Source organism: Sesamum indicum, linkage group LG1 (genome assembly GCF_026168435.1).
Source record: "Sesamum indicum cultivar Baizhima isolate 11 linkage group LG1, ASM2616843v1, whole genome shotgun sequence".
NCBI classification, from domain to species: domain Eukaryota; kingdom Viridiplantae; phylum Streptophyta; class Magnoliopsida; order Lamiales; family Pedaliaceae; genus Sesamum; species Sesamum indicum.
In genome coordinates, this window is record NC_142657.1 from 16308225 (window position 1) to 16323672 (window position 15448).

Sequence of the window (15448 nt, forward strand, 5' to 3'; positions counted from 1 at the left end):
TATTCCATTTATACAAATCTTTAAATATATTGTATACAAAAAAATCTCTAATTTTTTTATAAAAGAAATTAATAACATCCATTTTTACATCATAAATCCTCCCTTAAGAACCAAATTCTTGAGGGGATGAGTAACATTAATCATAAGTTGAGAGTGTTACTGTAATTTCTCAAAATAATGAATTTTTTTTTTTGTAAACATATAGAAAGCTTAGGTGGTATCTTGTAAAAAATATTTTGATGCACCAACATGAATATGAAATGAGTTTTTGAGTACATTGTTAGATGATGATTGCAATTTTGAAAATATATATGTTTTTTTTTATTAGAAAATATATATTTTGATCAGGAGAAAAATCATGGTTTCATGATGAAATTACATCAAAAGCAGAAAGGAAAGAGAGGGAACCATATGTTCTGCTGAGTTGAAAAAAGTGCAAGTTCATGAAGAGGAACGTAACTGATTAGAGATAAGACAGTAATGGAGAAGCTAGCTAATATGAAATGATCCTTACAACCAGCAGAGATTTAGAGAAGGCATTTCCATTTGTGCATATTTTTGTTTTCTCATAATTATCAATGATATGAATAACTAAAAGTAACATGATTATACAAGTTACAGCACAGATCAGAAAGACGGTAATTGGCTTCCCTCTTCACATTACCGGCCCAGGATATCTGATATCGACTTGCTGATTGCCTGAGAAAGCTCTTGCCTGATGAGAAAAAAGGGTATGATTAGCACCGGCAAGAAGTGGATGACTGAATGACACCTGAAATGGTCGATTAACCACCAGACATAAGTATGTGCAATGAGTGGTTGTATGTGTTGAAGAGAAATCTTACCGATCAGGCTTGAATAAGAGATATCGGTATGTGAACCACTGAAATGAAAATTTCTCAATTACCATTTGCTACTTGTATCATACCAAATGTCAGCTTAAGAGAACTATATACCATTGACAAAACCACTATGCTTACCGTAGAATACAATATCCCAATGAGCTCAAGAACACTTGGGAAAATAGGAAGTTTGTCGATGGCCTATTTTCATATGCAACAAATATCACAACAAAAGTTAAGTAGATTGAGTCATACCTTTACAAAGGAAACAATGAAGAAGTAAGCAAAAAATATTCCAAAAAAAGAGCAGGAACAAGACTTTGAGACTTATCGGGAACAGAAACATAGAATTGCTTGCAGTTTAAACTTTCACTCAAGAAGCCTTTTGACAACCAGAATCTCATTTATCTTAAAAGTATGACTTGGAGATGTTGATTTTCGCAGATAAGTCTTTAAAGGAAGAAGTAACTGGTTCCCAAGAAAAAGATGGGAATGGACTGTGTCAATGTTAATTATGAGCAAAGTGTTTAAGGCTGCATTTGGATCATCGGATTTAAAACTAAGGATTTCAAATTCACAGTAACAAATACATCAACTTGTTTGGATAATTCAGTGCTGCAAAGAATTTCAAATTCTTGAATTCTCATTTTGAACTATATTTTGTAACTTCCTTCAAATCCATTTTTCAAATCCAAATCATTCCATCCAAACATGACCTAAAGGTACTTGAAAGATAAAACTATATAACAAATATTTTCTGAGCAATCTCTCATATGCATTATGGGATAACAAGAAATTATTGTCAAATAGTAGGAGAAATAGTTTGGCCCAAGCCACTTCCATTTCTGTTCCTCTACCATTCTTTACGCCGTCGGCTTTACATAACAAATAACACATATCTGCATACTTGTAAAATAAGAGAGAAAGTAGTTACCGCTATGAGATTTATCGAAGCCCAGAAACCCACAACACCAGCAAATCCTAAACCAATCAGAGCCACCCGATCTTCAGAATTATCCCACTAGTCAAATGAATTAAAAAGGAGAGGATTAGCAGGAGTAAAGGAAATAAGGAAGCAGAATTAGAGAAAATAGGGTACAACGCCGTTGCAGGGAGATTGGATTGAAGATAGAGACAGAGCCCTGCAGGTGGGGAAGGTGTCTAGGACTCACAACATTCTGTACGGACTTGACAATTGAAGTTTCTGAGCTTTCACCTGTCGCCTTTGCTTTTACCCCACGACAACCTTGTCTCTCTATAAAACATTACTAAGAAATATCAATATCCACAAGAGTACAAGAAATAAAATTAAATCCGTAATCTTGCAAATGATTTCTAGCATATATTATGTAAAACTGTCACATCATGGTCCATGTATCAAATATAAGTAGTTATATTCAAGCCATGAGAAGCCGAGTATCCCCATATCATTCACCCTATGCATCTTAGTCACTCAGTGAATGACCCTCATATCATTCACCCTATGCATCTTAGTCACTCAGTGAATGACCCTCTGTAAAAATTAATATATACCCCATTCTATCAGATTCATTCAGATCCCGTAAAATCAGATGAAAGTAGGATTACGAAACCAATATTCTTCATTCAGTTCTCTAAATCTAGTCTGCAAATTCATACTGGAAATCAGATATCAGAAGATTATTTTCCATAAGGTAACATGAGTACTTGAAATACAGAATTGTGCTACAACACATGCACTGGGAACCACCTTCAGAATCCAACATAATCCATATGAGAAAACGAAAATTCCACTTAAAAGGCTATGCTAATTAGGTAATATCACCTAAAAGAAACTGATTGGTAATCACAGGTCAACAGCAAAAGCGCAAAATTCTCAGCTGCTCAAACATAAAGTTCATATCATAAATCCATGGAAGCCTATATCTCCAACATATCCCTTGTATACTTTTAATGATCAAGATTCCCAGTCCAAACGAATCCAATTTAATTACACTGAACTGTAGCAAAATTTCAATTCAAAAACCCCAGCACTGCCAACTAAAAGTACTTAGTCGAAGTTCACACTGGAAAATAAAACACCAAATGCAGTAAAATGCAAGTTCAAAAAATCAAGATTAATTTCAGTAATAACTACTCCCCTCGTAACTCATAGTACAACATTTAGAACTGTATACAGTAGAAGAAACAAATAACTATAGCTAAATTCAAAAACTCAGATTGAAGCTCCAAAATTTACCTTTAATAGTAGGCATTGCCAATTTCTGAAGTGTTCCAGAAACGGATTTTCTGCCATTGACCACCACCAACGGTGGGGAAGGCAGCCTTGCAACCACCGACGCCATCTGACAAAATTCAGCAACGAAGTAAATTAAAAGACGCTTTAATTTCCCAATAAACATTGAAAAGAAAGAACGATTTTCAATTGATCAGACGGCGAGTTTACCTTTCGCCCAGAAGTTGGAAGCTCCAGAGAGAGAGAGAGAGCTGTAATCGGTAATCCTACGACTACGAGTGCCACAGAAACAAATTGAAAGCGCACCCACCAATTATCACACGCGCAGTATTTTTGTATTTAAATTATTTGGCAGTTCATTGGGCTTTTCGAAAGTAAAATTGAGCCCATTCAGAACTGAGGATATGGGCTTTACTAAACCCATTTATGTATTTTGGGCTCATCTACCGCAGCCCAAATTCACATCCTGTAGTTGCGTATAATACCACCAAAACCTTTAAAGGGGGCGGAAACAAGAAAAACAAGGAAAAATAAAAGGGATAAGCTTATCCAACTTGAACCCACGTGCCACCTGTAAGAAGCCATCCCATATCTGTTCAGAAAATGAGATTTCCACGTGGCAGCCCGATATCCAATCAAATACAATGAACTTGCCAAATAAGAATCTGAGCAGTTGTTGTCCGTTAGGATCTTCTTGAAGCTGCACACGCTACTCCCAAAATGGCTTCAATCGCCACCTTTGCCGCCCTCCATCCCACCATCGCCGGCTGCTCGCTTGCCGGTACTAAGCTCCATCTCAAACCTTCTCGTGTCAGCTCCAAGCCCACTAACTACAGGTGATTTTTTCAAGAATACGTTAATCCAGGTTTGGAAATGGATTCGGAAGTGATTCTCTGAGATTTGGGCTTTAAATCAGAAGAGGGATCAATTAATTTGAAGTAAAACATATGCAATGAGGAGGTCTTGGAGTCAGTTTTGCAGTTTGTGTGTATATTCTTAGTAATTGAGTAAATATTGTGTAGGGCTGCTGCAGTGGTTGCCAAATATGGTGACAAGAGTGTGTACTTTGATTTGGAGGATATCGGCAACACGACGGGACAATGGGACTTGTATGGATCTGATGCACCTTCACCATACAATCCCCTTCAGGTCTACATTATGATTCTTTTGATTTTTTATTTTTTTTTCTAATTCATTTTTCAGTTCTTTTTCGATGACGTTTTGTGTGTAGGTCTGTGTTTGCTCTCTGTATTGCCATATATCTTAGTCCTTGAAACTGAGTTCTTCCGTGTTTTTATGTGTAATGACGTAGTCAATTCGGCAGTAACTTTGAGTTGGCTGATCTTTATGTTTATGATAGATATCAAGAAGATACTACTCGATTATAGACGTATAGGGGCCATGACTGTCAGGGGATTTTGTTGAATGGATTTGGTTGTAAGGAATTTGATTAGATATAAGTGAATAGGTTAGTACAATGTTGCTTTTGCTGCAAAAACTAGGTACATTTTAAACAGGGTGTCGGTCGAGGCAATAGTTTGACTTACTCGTTTCAGGTCAAGATTGCTCCTCACTGGTTCTTACTCATATCTTGCGCTTTTTCTAATGTACAATGATCCCTTTCTCGATATAGTAGCATCGCAAATATCAAGAACTGATGATTCAGAAAGCGTTCGCAACTGTCTAACACTAGAGAATAAGAAGTGAAATGTAGTAATGACGAATGAAATGCTTAAGCATAGAATGATTCTCAGTACCATCACCCAGAGTTTCAATCGAAACTAATTCAGTAGCTCTTTTTGTTGTTTTTTAAACTCACCAATAGATTCATTATTGTGGCTGTGGAGTTTGTTCTGAATATCCGTTCATACTCGCAGAGCAAGTTCTTCGAGACTTTTGCTGCTCCATTCACCAAGAGAGGTCTATTGCTCAAATTCTTGATATTGGGAGGCGGCTCAACTCTTGCCTACGTCAGCTCCCAAGCAACCGGAGATGTTCTACCAATTGTCAAGGGTCCTCAACTTCCACCGAAGCCGGGGCCTCGTGGCAAAATCTAATTTCTTGGAGTTTATGTGTTTCCATACGTTAACTGTGTTTGATGTATCATTCCGACAGCCTTGTAAGTATAACCTATCCTTCTTGTGACACTGTAATAATTACCACGTCTTCAATCAGAAGTTTATTTTGGGCTCGTTGCTGTTTGGTGGACTAAGCTGAAGTGCTGCATGTTTTTACATTTCAATCATCTTTCTTAGTGTTACTCGTCCAGTGAGATACTCATGCTTGCTTAATAAGTTCTCAGAATGTCATCTAATAACACCGTACAATTTGGCCCACTCATTGCTTATCCACTTTATCGCTAGACGCAAAGATGTGATTTTCCTAGGTTTACAAGCTTTTGATATAGCTGATTAGAGGCCATCTATTGTAATTGCACGTAATCTTATCCCAAAAGAAACCTTGAGTAGTTGTAAACATAGGAACATTCTCAAACAAGTAAAAATTTGTGCATTCATTTGTTTTTTCCCTTCTTGTTTCTGCACAAGTTCATAATTTGTCTTATGATTTACTAATAAATAGGTCGACCATGTACACAAAAAACATTTCGAGATAAGCTAAACCACATATCCTTACTCTCTTCAAACATGGAAAGTAGAAACTCATATGCCTGCTGCAATGTCAGAGATACTTTGAAGTGTGACAAGCAAGAAGCCAAGAGTTCCGTTCTAAGTAGAATGAGCTACTACAAAGTAATCCTTAAAGGTAAGAGTCATAAATATGACTTGTTGGACATCTATAAGGTACTCAAAATCCAATTTAATCTACTAACTCTTCCTATCTACAAAAACGAGAACTAGAACTCGATCAAAACCTCCAAGATTTGACCCTTTTTTATATACATCAAAAGGCTAAGTTTTTGTACTCTTGGTGAGTTCTTCTGCAATAGAATAATAACTAGTCGCGTGCTGTTGGACTTCTTAAACCGCCTAAGTTCTCTAGCCTATCTATGTAGGTCGTTTTCTTGTTTGTGTCAATGTTAGGTGCTTTGCTGTGCTTTGTTTCGGCATCATCTTGCGCATCTTGCTTCGCCTCTGTGTCTCCGCTATCTAAGTTCCAACCCATAAAATCCAATAGTGTCATTGAAGTTGGTGTTTGTGCTGTATTTTCTTCTTTATCATTTGGAGTTTTCTCTGGTGTCTTGATAGGAGACGGCTCTTTTATAGGTGCCTTCTTCTGTTCTGCATTTGTTGGATTTCTAGCAATAGAGTCGGCATGCATGACGTCCTCAATTCTTGACAAGACTGTGAACGCCAAACTCTCTATAATCCTTGAATAGCTTTCCAGAACTGCCTGCCCCACATCCTGCAAGATCAAGAAAACATGAATCTCTCGTACAAAATCATAGATTTAGAAGTTGAACATGATTGACAAGATAGAGCAGTTCTTACTCGGTTGCACTGGATTTTGCTGATGTCTAGGTCAGATTGAGGAAGCCCTGGAAACCGATGCTTCAATATCAGCAAAATAGTCTCTGCTCTATCTTCAAAAATCTCTCTCTTCTCCAAACTCACAGCTGAACCCCAAGACGACTTGTTGTCTTTAGCGGTCATTTTCCTTTTCCAGATCACAACCGACGCCTCAAGCTTATTCTTGAGGTCAAGAATTTTGTGCTCTGACGATAAGTCAACCGATGAAAGAAAATAGTCGGGATCAAAGTACTCGTCTGTAATAATCCTGTACAATGCATCTCCGAGGCTTGCTCTTCCATTCTGTTACAAACAAAAATAGGGGACGATGAATATGTCTGAACTTCTCTAACCCAGTAATCCTATAATCTGAAATGCCTGTCTGCTTTTTGTACCTTGGGGAGAGCTTCTATGTAGCTTTCTGGGATTTCCATTTCTGACAGGACCTGAGCATTTATCGCCATAGCTGCTTTCAGTACTTGGTGTACAGAGTCCTTCTGATATTGCACCCACTTCCTTGAAGCCTCGGACAGACCGTTTGGGGGAACTTTAGGAACAGGAATCCACCATTTGTCCTCTTGTCTCTTTTCTTTGTCGGAATCCTTGTCGTTCTTTGACGTGTAGTAGAACTCATTTTGGTCTTTGAAGTTGTCCAGACAATCCTGTTCGTGTGTTTGCACATGAAAATTTGTTTAGATACTAAAAGGACAAGTCCTTAAAGCCAGAAAAGATCATGAATCAAAGGAAATATGCTCTTACAAGAAGCATCGTATCAAGCTTGCGCAGTGCTGGGATGTTCATGTGGAGATCAGTTCTCTGCCTTGTTGTCATAATCTGGTACAGTATGTAGGCTTGTCAATTCAAAATTCTTAAAGCATTGATAAAATGAATATGAGTGAGAGAGAGAGAGAGAGACCTCCATATTGGTTCCATCTTTTGACCTTTGCTTTGAAGGAACCATTTCAACAATGTGGTCTGTGACGGATAACAGCCAATCGATCTCTTTTTTCCACCTTGCTTTCGTATCTGCTGCCATCGGCTCTAATCTTCTCTGTTCTCCAAACACAGAAGCTGAACTCAAATAAAAGAGAAGATCATAAAGGAAAGCCATAGGAATTCTTCTCATGAGACAACATATACCTAAACAAACACCAAAAATAATACGAAAAAAACATGAAGCAACTATCTCCTGTAACGTCACAGTTCTCTTAAGACAACAGAGATAGACAAGAAAAACAAGAATCTCATCATCTATTACATAAATGAAATGAAATTTAATTGTAGCAATACTATGCTGCTGTGCAATGAAATATATCAGATACCTGCTAAGTTTGTAATTGCATTCGATAACGCCAAAGCAGAAGAAACGCCTTTCCCTCCACCGGACATATCCTCGCCCAGGAGCAACTTCGCAAACTTTTCCTTCATCAACTCCATATCTAGATCACAGTAAACAGAAACGAATAACATCATTGAACTCGAGAGTTCCATGTTTCATACTTAAACAACAAAATTTCATCTGTTTATGTTTCTGATCTACATGATGACCTCCTACAAAGAGTTTGAATATGAAGACACAATAGCTTTTGTGATCAAAATTCGTACTCAACATTTGGACTTCGTTGCAAAATCATGAAATCAAGAAAAAGTTTGCCTCATGTTTCAAACATTATGAAACTGAAAATAAATGTAAGAAAAAGATTCTTTATTTGTTTTTGTCCCTGCCTGTATGTTGCCTTTCTCTTGCAGGAGGGTTGGCTGCGCTTCCATCTTTGGCTAACGGGGACTTGATATTTTCCGTCCGTTGAAGGGCACATCCGATTCTTGGCTGTTCCAATTGCAGATCATGGCTTCTTGATGGTATCCTGCTATCGTCCATGGGTGACAACGGGCCATTGATCTCGTTGTTCATGCTCCTCGTCTCTTGTCCTCCATCTTCAGACATTCCCCCGAGCGGGGATGTCTGTATTTCGTTTTCATCCTCCACGGCTCGTACCATTCTTCGTTCTTACGATTCAAGAGGAAATGTAAGTGGCTGTGGGGTGGAAAATGGGAGGAAAACTGATCATAGCAAGGGAGAGAGGTAGGAAAATGGCTCTGATGGATTGAGGAAAAGATGAAAATTGTTTTCCCTCCCAAGAATCTTGGATGGAAAAGAGAAGGCAAAGGAAAACAGATTTCTCTGGAAAGATTGATCTTTTTTTCTTTTTCTTGCAGAAGGGAAGGGAAAATTTTGTGTTGGTAAAGAGCTTCTTGTTCTTTCTTTGTTTCGTTTTTGCTTAGGTTTGTTGAGACGTGAAATGTTGGAGGAACGTGGGGTGCATGTTGGAGAATGAAATGAAGGAATTAAGACAGGTCATTGGTTGGATTTTTGGACAAAGAGAAGAGAAGTCTGATTTTTCTATTACATTCCTTTTCAAAAACAATAATAATAGTTCTCCATTTGATGTTTGTTTTTTCTTTTTTCCAATACAAAAAAATTGGTGGTTGTCTTAATTTTAAGGTTAATGAAATAGAGTAGGCAAATGAAGATCATTAAGAGCCATTTTAGGCCTCTCTCTCTCTCTCTCACACACATTCCAAGATTAGGATTAGTTTGGATGAACGATTGATAGGCTTGTGACAAGCTCCAATTTGCAGAAAGAATCTATGTTCATTTTCATTCATTTGAATCTTAAAATACGTTGAAATTATGGTTATCTAATCAAAAAACTTTCATTTTCAGCTGTATCAAACCAATCAAACAATAAATATTATTATTAAATTGTGCATCAATCTCATAACAAATATATAAATATTTCATCTAATTCAGATCAAATTCGAGTCGGAAGTTTTCATTTTTTAACCTACCAAACACCAATTCTAAGGTAGTTCAATGTAGTGCATCATGGGAAATTGGAATTGTTGAATTAACACATTATGATAATAATATGTATAATCAAAGAATTAATAGCTTATATGCGTACAACATCACAAGGACGACGTTATTAAACCAATCGTCTATCGTATGATTTAAGTTTCAACGTGTACATAAAATATTGTATCTGTATATTTTTTTAAAAAAAATAAATAATTGTTTCCATATACACATTATTTTAATTAGGCACGGACTGATACTGAAAATCAAGCTGGGTTGTCTTTATTTTCTGTTTTTGGGACAAAATTAAATTAAAGGTACAATATACGATCTGCTCCAATCCAAGCTACCAAGCAATTTTCCAAATTAGCTGTCTTTGTTTTCCTCAATTTCCTTTTATATAAAAAAAATAAAACAAAATTTTTATTACTTTTTATTCGTTAGTAAACAAGAATTTCCTCTAATTTATTGTTTTTGTATGTTCCTTATGAAATTATTAATATACTCAACTATTTTTTTATATTTCACAATAATTTTTATTTTGCTGTGAAATTATTTAATTTTTTATACTTTAATATTTTAATATATCGGATAGTATTACTGATCATTTTATTCATAGAAGAAAATAAGTACTTTGGATACAGACTTCAGTTGAGTAGGACATGGTAATATTTAAATTTGATTTGAATTTTTTATATAGATTAAAATTATTTTTAATTTTGAGATTCAATGAATTGAACCCCAATGATATATTTTTAAAATTTAATTAACTAACGAATAAATTATTTTTTAATAACAAAACATAAATATAATTTAATTAACGAAATAAATTATGCATGTTTACCATACTCAGTTATTATATTACCCATAGACCAGTGAGCCTAAAATGCCTAAACAAACAGTCCCTTATATGACTGAATGAATGCAGATGTGCTTGACAGAAACAGAGAGAGTGCTATCAACGGAAATGGAGAATGTGGGCGTGCTGATGACTTGCTCAATGTCCGCCTACCTCGAGCGAGAACTCGAGAAACGCTTCAAGCTCTTCAGACTCTGGGAATCCAATTCCAAAGCTCAATTCTTGGCTGGGTTCGGGGAATCAATTAGGGCCGTGGTGGGCGACACCAAGGTCGGCGCCGATGCGGAGCTGATCGACGCGCTTCCACGCCTCGAGGTCGTGGCCAGTTACAGCGTGGGTCTGGATAAAATCGACTTGAATAAGTGTAGAGAAAGAGGGATTAGGGTCACCAACACTCCTGATGTGCTGACGGACGATGTAGCTGATGTTGCTATTGGGTTGGCGCTGGCGACGTTGAGGAAGATTTGCAATGCTGATGCGTTTGTGAGAAGTGGGCAGTGGAGAAATGGAGACTTCGAGTTGGCTAATAAGGTTTGTGAATTGGGAGTATTTGATTGTGGAATGGTTTTTTTGTAGGTACACTCCATGTGTTTGTGATTTTGTTTCAGTCGTATTAGAGTGCACTCATGTGGGATTTGAATATTTTTCAGTTGAATGATAAATGAAGTTAGCAGTTATTTTCATTTTACTTTCACCTTTTTGTGAAAAATCTGTTTTCTTGTTCGTTGAATTTTTTATTCATTTCAGTTTAGTGGTAAGTCAATCGGCATAGTTGGATTGGGCAGGATTGGAACAGCAATAGCCAAGAGAGCTGAGGCATTTGGCTGCAGCATCAGTTACCATTCAAGAACCAAGAAACAGAATACGAACTACAAATACTATTCCAACGCAGTCGATTTGGCTGCTAACTGTGAAGTCCTGGTTGTGGCATGCGCCTTGACAAATGAAACGAGGCACATTGTGAATCAGGAGGTGATCGATGCATTGGGGCCAAAAGGGATTCTCATCAACATCGGGCGAGGCCCTCTCATTGATGAACCAAAACTCATCTCCGCATTACGTGAAGGCCGATTAGCCGGGGCTGGACTTGATGTGTTTGAGAATGAGCCTGATATAAATGAGTCATTTTTCGGGCTGCAGAATGTGGTTCTGCTGCCTCATGTTGGAACTGACACTGTCGAAACCAGCAAGGCCATGGCTGACCTTGTCGTTGCGAACTTGGAACTGCATTTCCTCAAGAAACCACTATTGACTCCAGTGGTTTGAGTAGCACTTGCAAGTTATTCATTTATCTTATTTTCTCCTAACTTGGAGATTATTCCATGTACAATGTGAAAGCCTAATGCAATCTTTGTGGAAATTCTCTATAGCTCATGGTTGTTCCTTTTGTGAATACATAGAAATATTTTATGTGAACAGTTCAAACCTCAGCCGAACTTCTGTTCTTGAAACCTTATTGAGCAATTGACATACCGGCCCAATACATCATATTTGTTACAAACTTAGATTGAAATAGAGGCAATTAGCAAAATGGCCCTCTAAAACACAATATATAATGTAAAACCTAGTACCACTTTTACCTTCATATTTACAGCCCTATGCTTTGTTTCCCAATCCTCCATCTTTCTTGACAAACTGTTTATCAAGGAGAAGATGGAGGAGAAGAAGCTCCTTTAAAGATGAGAAAGTTGAGAGTCTCCAGTGTGAAGTATATGAAACTCCCTTTAGTATGAGTGAAGAAACACCCAAAGTTAGATCCCACCACACACTGCCATCCATTTCCATATCTTGTGTCAAAATCCTGCATCAAATACAAAACCACAACTTCTAATCAAACTTCATTATTAAACTCCTCTCTCCAAACCCCAAAAGGGATTTCTACCCAAAAATTAAAAGAAAAACTAACACAGAAGAGAATGACCATTTCATCACCTTCTTGATGTGGGCAGCAATAGATTTACAGTCTAAAACATCATACAGATCCAGAGCTTGAGAAGCAGAAGCCATTGCTTGGATTTGCATCTTCAATGGCATATCAGTATCATCTATCAAAGCTTTCCCTTCCAACATCTCTCCACTAAACTTGAACCTAAACCTCAAATCTTGAGAGCCCAGAAAGAAATTTTGCTCTTCTACCCAGAAATAAACTAGAACAGACACTAAAATGAAAAATTAAAAGGGAAAAAAAGAAAATAGCAAAGAAGGTTTGAACCCAGATCACAGATTATCCACTCCACCTCTGGGAAGCTTATATGTGTAATACAAAGGAGTACTCCATGTGTAGAGGAGTGACTTGAGGTTGAATTGTTGGGCTGGCACTTTAGGCTGATTCTTTGTGTCCTTTTTCTCTTCACTTTTAAGGACTTCTTCTAACCTTATTCTACGTTGGAAGAATCTCCTTTGTTGCTGACCGTGAGAGGATAATGATGTTAAAGATAAAGGTGGTGAGGCTTAGAATAATCCATGGGTAAGCATGGAGTTTTGGTTGTAATTTGGCTTGGAAAAGAGCAACTCAATTGACCAATAAACAAAGTGACAAAATTGATATTTGTTGCAAGTATCATATCAACTTTAGGTGTTGTTGGGATTATTAAATTACAGCTGTGAGCATTTATTTAATTTTTGCTCCAAAAATAATCAGAAAATACAATATCATTTGCTTCAAAATTCTTATTTATTTAATTTAACTAATCATACATTGTGAATTTTCTTTTATGTCATTACCACTTTAATTGAATTATGTATAATTATACGATAAATATAGTTCAATATTTATGTGGGTTAATTTGAATCAGAGCATCTAATAGTATCAAGGATTTTCCAATTTTTCCAGACATAGGCTAAAATGACAGTTTCCTCATATTGCTACTATTCTTTTACACTTCTTACGTCTTGAAAATAAATAAAAATACAGATAGTATACCCATAATAAAACTATTACCTAATATATGTATAGATATATACATATATATTGTGAATGCCAAATAACTAAGAAAATATGAAGAATATACTTATTTTTGCCAATATCATCATTTACTTCAACTCTTGACCTTGACGCCATCTAAGATGGTCTATATTGTACCTTATCCATCTTCCTTCCACTACCAAATCCATTGATTTTGATTTAGATAAGTTAGGCCTAAATTAAATAAATAATTTAATATGACTAAGACATCAATAATATAATTTTATTTATATTATCAATTTTAAAAAATATATTTTTTAAATTTTATATAAATTTTAATGTAAAAGTAAAAAAAATTAATAAAATAATATATTATATTAAACTGTAATATTAAATATATATATATATTTTCATAAGAATAGATATAAACAATTAATTTTCACCTTAATTACTATTTTAAAAGTTAAAAATAAAAATATGAACAAATAGTTTAATACTATATAATAACCGACTAATTGCAGTCAAACAGAATTGTATGTACATATATATATATACATATATTTAATTCTAATAGGGGTACGAGATTACATTCCACACTCCCCAGTCATTGTTTTTTCACACACCATAACCTTCCGCCAAAATTGGTTTATCTTTACACCCGTCCTCTTCATCTTCATCCACGTCACCTCCCCCACCCGCCAATTTCCTTCCCAAAATGCCCTTACTCTTTTCACCAATTCCTAAACCTTGCAATCCATCGACGCAAGCCTCGTCGCCCTCCGGCACACCGGTCCCCACCACCGCATCCACTTTAGCTCCCCCATCATCTCCGCCGCCAACCGCTACCTTATCTCCAGGCGCCTCCGTCAATCCCTTGCTTTTATCGCCGGCGCAGTCTTCAGCAGGACCGCTTACCCCCTCGGTTATCCCGACGAGAGCGTCGGAAGATTCTTCCCATGGATCTTCCACGCATCGGCCTTCGCTTTCATCTCCATCGCCGGATGCTTTGATGATCGATCTGACGGCGGACGCGGCTTTCAGAAACGCCTCTTTGATGGATCCCGGCGGCAACGCGCAGTCCTCGAGGCCGGCGTCCTCCAGCCGCGGCGGCTTGATCTCGAGGAGTAATTCTGCTTCCCCTGCAGCCTCCATATCAGCTGATGAATGATTATCACTCCACCTTAAAAATTCGTTGATATGAAAGAGAAAATCCCAAATAGTGATGAGGAAGAATATTTTGGGCAATTCCGTTTTTGATCCTAACTCAAAACATGCGTAAGGGCGTATTGCAACTGCAAAAAAGGGGTGATAACGTAATTGAATTCCACGGAGTCGGTTGGCGCTGAAGCCGGCGCCGTTTCACTGCCAAGTTCGAAGGAAAATTTATGTATTGCCATTTCAACCCACAACTTGATGTAGAATTATATTTTGGCCCCTAAATTATATGTTTCCCACATTTCCAAAACCACAAAGAGCTTGTTTATATTTTATGCATGGGATAAATGAGTTATTACTATATCTAATATTTGTTATATTAAACGTACTTGTTAATACTACGGACCCATTTACTTAGACATATTAGCTATAACATCCTGAATTATCATGTTCTAGATTTTGTTTATTTACCTTTTATGCAATTCTTGTTTTTTTTTTTTTATCAAGACTCAGTACAAGTTTGAATTTCTTTCTGATTGCAATTAGAGGCCGCTTTGTGGGATTAAGCAATTCTAATGGTTCAATGTATTCTGAATAATATTTTCGTCTCCATTTTATCCTCAAAATTAAGCCTTTTTCTTGAAAATGTCCCTTAATTTGAATTAAATTTCATGACAACTTTGCTGATTTAACGACATGTCAGCTTTTTTTTTCTTTGACACAACAACACATTGATGTTGATTGTTTGGAATTATACAAGATATTATTGTCATTTCGGCCTTTTATCATCAATATAAGATGTGTCACTAAACATAAAATAAAAAAAAAAATTAATACTGATGTAATTTCTAATATAATGATGTAAAGAAAACATTGCATACTAAACACACTTTTGATCATCACATTCTAATCAATCCAATCCAACTGAGTAGGGGTGCCCTAAATGAATGGTCTAAGTGTGATATATAACACATTAATTTACTTTAGTTGGTAGAACTATGAGCAATTTGGATTAAGGTAACTGAAAATTCTCCTTGACCTTTTTAATTTTTTAAAAAATAAGGAAGGACGTTGTAATTATAAATTTGTGTTTAAAGGGCAAAATAGTCATATTTCATCTTATCCATCCCGTTCTATTCCAAATACGG

General features: G+C 36.5%; 6 protein-coding genes across 8 annotated transcripts; 2 read left to right on the forward strand and 4 right to left on the reverse strand.

Moving 5' to 3' along the window:
• Positions 1-470: 470 nt before the first annotated feature.
• Positions 471-3426, reverse strand: LOC105163914 (CURVATURE THYLAKOID protein). Of its 2 annotated transcripts, none has more exons than XM_020692179.2 (7): positions 3268-3426; positions 3061-3166; positions 2015-2097; positions 1777-1863; positions 981-1043; positions 846-883; positions 471-772 (listed from the first exon to the last, which is right to left on the reverse strand). In XM_020692179.2, the coding sequence occupies exons 2-7, from the start codon at positions 3164-3166 to the stop codon at positions 661-663; spliced, it is 489 nt and encodes a 162-aa protein (XP_020547838.1). In that variant the 5' UTR covers positions 3268-3426; the 3' UTR covers positions 471-660. The 2 variants fall into 2 exon arrangements, with proteins under 2 accessions (XP_020547838.1, XP_011080751.1); XM_011082449.3 differs by having other exon boundaries at positions 471-715; positions 3268-3425.
• A 305-nt stretch (positions 3427-3731) lies between these two features.
• On the forward strand, positions 3732-5248 carry LOC105163925 (photosystem I reaction center subunit VI, chloroplastic). Its single transcript, XM_011082461.3, has 3 exons — positions 3732-3893; positions 4080-4206; positions 4935-5248. Exons 1-3 carry the CDS (start codon positions 3778-3780, stop codon positions 5112-5114), a joined length of 423 nt encoding a protein of 140 aa, XP_011080763.1. The 5' UTR covers positions 3732-3777; the 3' UTR covers positions 5115-5248.
• Positions 5249-5830: 582 nt separating this feature from the next.
• LOC105164652 (rop guanine nucleotide exchange factor 12) lies at positions 5831-8614 on the reverse strand. 2 transcript variants are annotated; one of them, XM_020694743.2, is made up of 7 exons: positions 8250-8614; positions 7847-7963; positions 7441-7595; positions 7284-7358; positions 6920-7186; positions 6507-6827; positions 5831-6420 (listed from the first exon to the last, which is right to left on the reverse strand). In XM_020694743.2, the coding sequence occupies exons 1-7, from the start codon at positions 8521-8523 to the stop codon at positions 6013-6015; spliced, it is 1617 nt and encodes a 538-aa protein (XP_020550402.2). In that variant the 5' UTR covers positions 8524-8614; the 3' UTR covers positions 5831-6012. The 2 variants fall into 2 exon arrangements, with proteins under 2 accessions (XP_020550402.2, XP_088737283.1); XM_088881157.1 differs by having other exon boundaries at positions 7441-7963; positions 8250-8486.
• A 1638-nt stretch (positions 8615-10252) lies between these two features.
• Positions 10253-11609, forward strand: LOC105163940 (hydroxyphenylpyruvate reductase). Its single transcript, XM_011082481.3, has 2 exons — positions 10253-10771; positions 10988-11609. The coding sequence occupies exons 1-2, from the start codon at positions 10304-10306 to the stop codon at positions 11504-11506; spliced, it is 987 nt and encodes a 328-aa protein (XP_011080783.1). The 5' UTR covers positions 10253-10303; the 3' UTR covers positions 11507-11609.
• A 58-nt stretch (positions 11610-11667) lies between these two features.
• Positions 11668-12693, reverse strand: LOC105163933 (dynein light chain 1, cytoplasmic). Its single transcript, XM_011082472.3, has 2 exons — positions 12173-12693; positions 11668-12041 (listed from the first exon to the last, which is right to left on the reverse strand). The coding sequence occupies exons 1-2, from the start codon at positions 12308-12310 to the stop codon at positions 11883-11885; spliced, it is 297 nt and encodes a 98-aa protein (XP_011080774.1). The 5' UTR covers positions 12311-12693; the 3' UTR covers positions 11668-11882.
• Positions 12694-13623: 930 nt separating this feature from the next.
• Positions 13624-14578, reverse strand: LOC148789493 (uncharacterized). The gene has a single exon (XM_088884107.1). The coding sequence runs from the start codon at positions 14295-14297 to the stop codon at positions 13761-13763; it is 537 nt and encodes a 178-aa protein (XP_088740233.1). The 5' UTR covers positions 14298-14578; the 3' UTR covers positions 13624-13760.
• Positions 14579-15448: the final 870 nt, after the last annotated feature.

Coding starts and splice junctions, on each gene's coding strand:
- LOC105163914 (XM_020692179.2), bottom strand. CDS start 3,166: ATGGCGTCGGTGGTTGCAAGGCTGCCTTCCCCACCGTTGGTGGTGGTC. Junction 1,864..2,014: donor TCAAGTCCGTACAGAATGTT/GTGAGTCCTAGA, acceptor TCATTTGACTAG/TGGGATAATTCTGAAGATCG. Junction 884..980: donor TTGGGATATTGTATTCTACG/GTAAGCATAGTG, acceptor TTTTCATTTCAG/TGGTTCACATACCGATATCT.
- LOC105163925 (XM_011082461.3), top strand. CDS start 3,778: ATGGCTTCAATCGCCACCTTTGCCGCCCTCCATCCCACCATCGCCGGC. Junction 3,894..4,079: donor TCCAAGCCCACTAACTACAG/GTGATTTTTTCA, acceptor AATATTGTGTAG/GGCTGCTGCAGTGGTTGCCA. Junction 4,207..4,934: donor CACCATACAATCCCCTTCAG/GTCTACATTATG, acceptor TCATACTCGCAG/AGCAAGTTCTTCGAGACTTT.
- LOC105164652 (XM_088881157.1), bottom strand. CDS start 8,341: ATGTGCCCTTCAACGGACGGAAAATATCAAGTCCCCGTTAGCCAAAGA. Junction 7,359..7,440: donor AAGATGGAACCAATATGGAG/GTCTCTCTCTCT, acceptor ATACTGTACCAG/ATTATGACAACAAGGCAGAG. Junction 7,187..7,283: donor AGCTTGATACGATGCTTCTT/GTAAGAGCATAT, acceptor ACACACGAACAG/GATTGTCTGGACAACTTCAA.
- LOC105163940 (XM_011082481.3), top strand. CDS start 10,304: ATGCAGATGTGCTTGACAGAAACAGAGAGAGTGCTATCAACGGAAATG. Junction 10,772..10,987: donor ACTTCGAGTTGGCTAATAAG/GTTTGTGAATTG, acceptor TATTCATTTCAG/TTTAGTGGTAAGTCAATCGG.
- LOC105163933 (XM_011082472.3), bottom strand. CDS start 12,310: ATGTTGGAAGGGAAAGCTTTGATAGATGATACTGATATGCCATTGAAG. Junction 12,042..12,172: donor TTGCTGCCCACATCAAGAAG/GTGATGAAATGG, acceptor TATTTGATGCAG/GATTTTGACACAAGATATGG.
- LOC148789493 (XM_088884107.1), bottom strand. CDS start 14,297: ATGGAGGCTGCAGGGGAAGCAGAATTACTCCTCGAGATCAAGCCGCCG.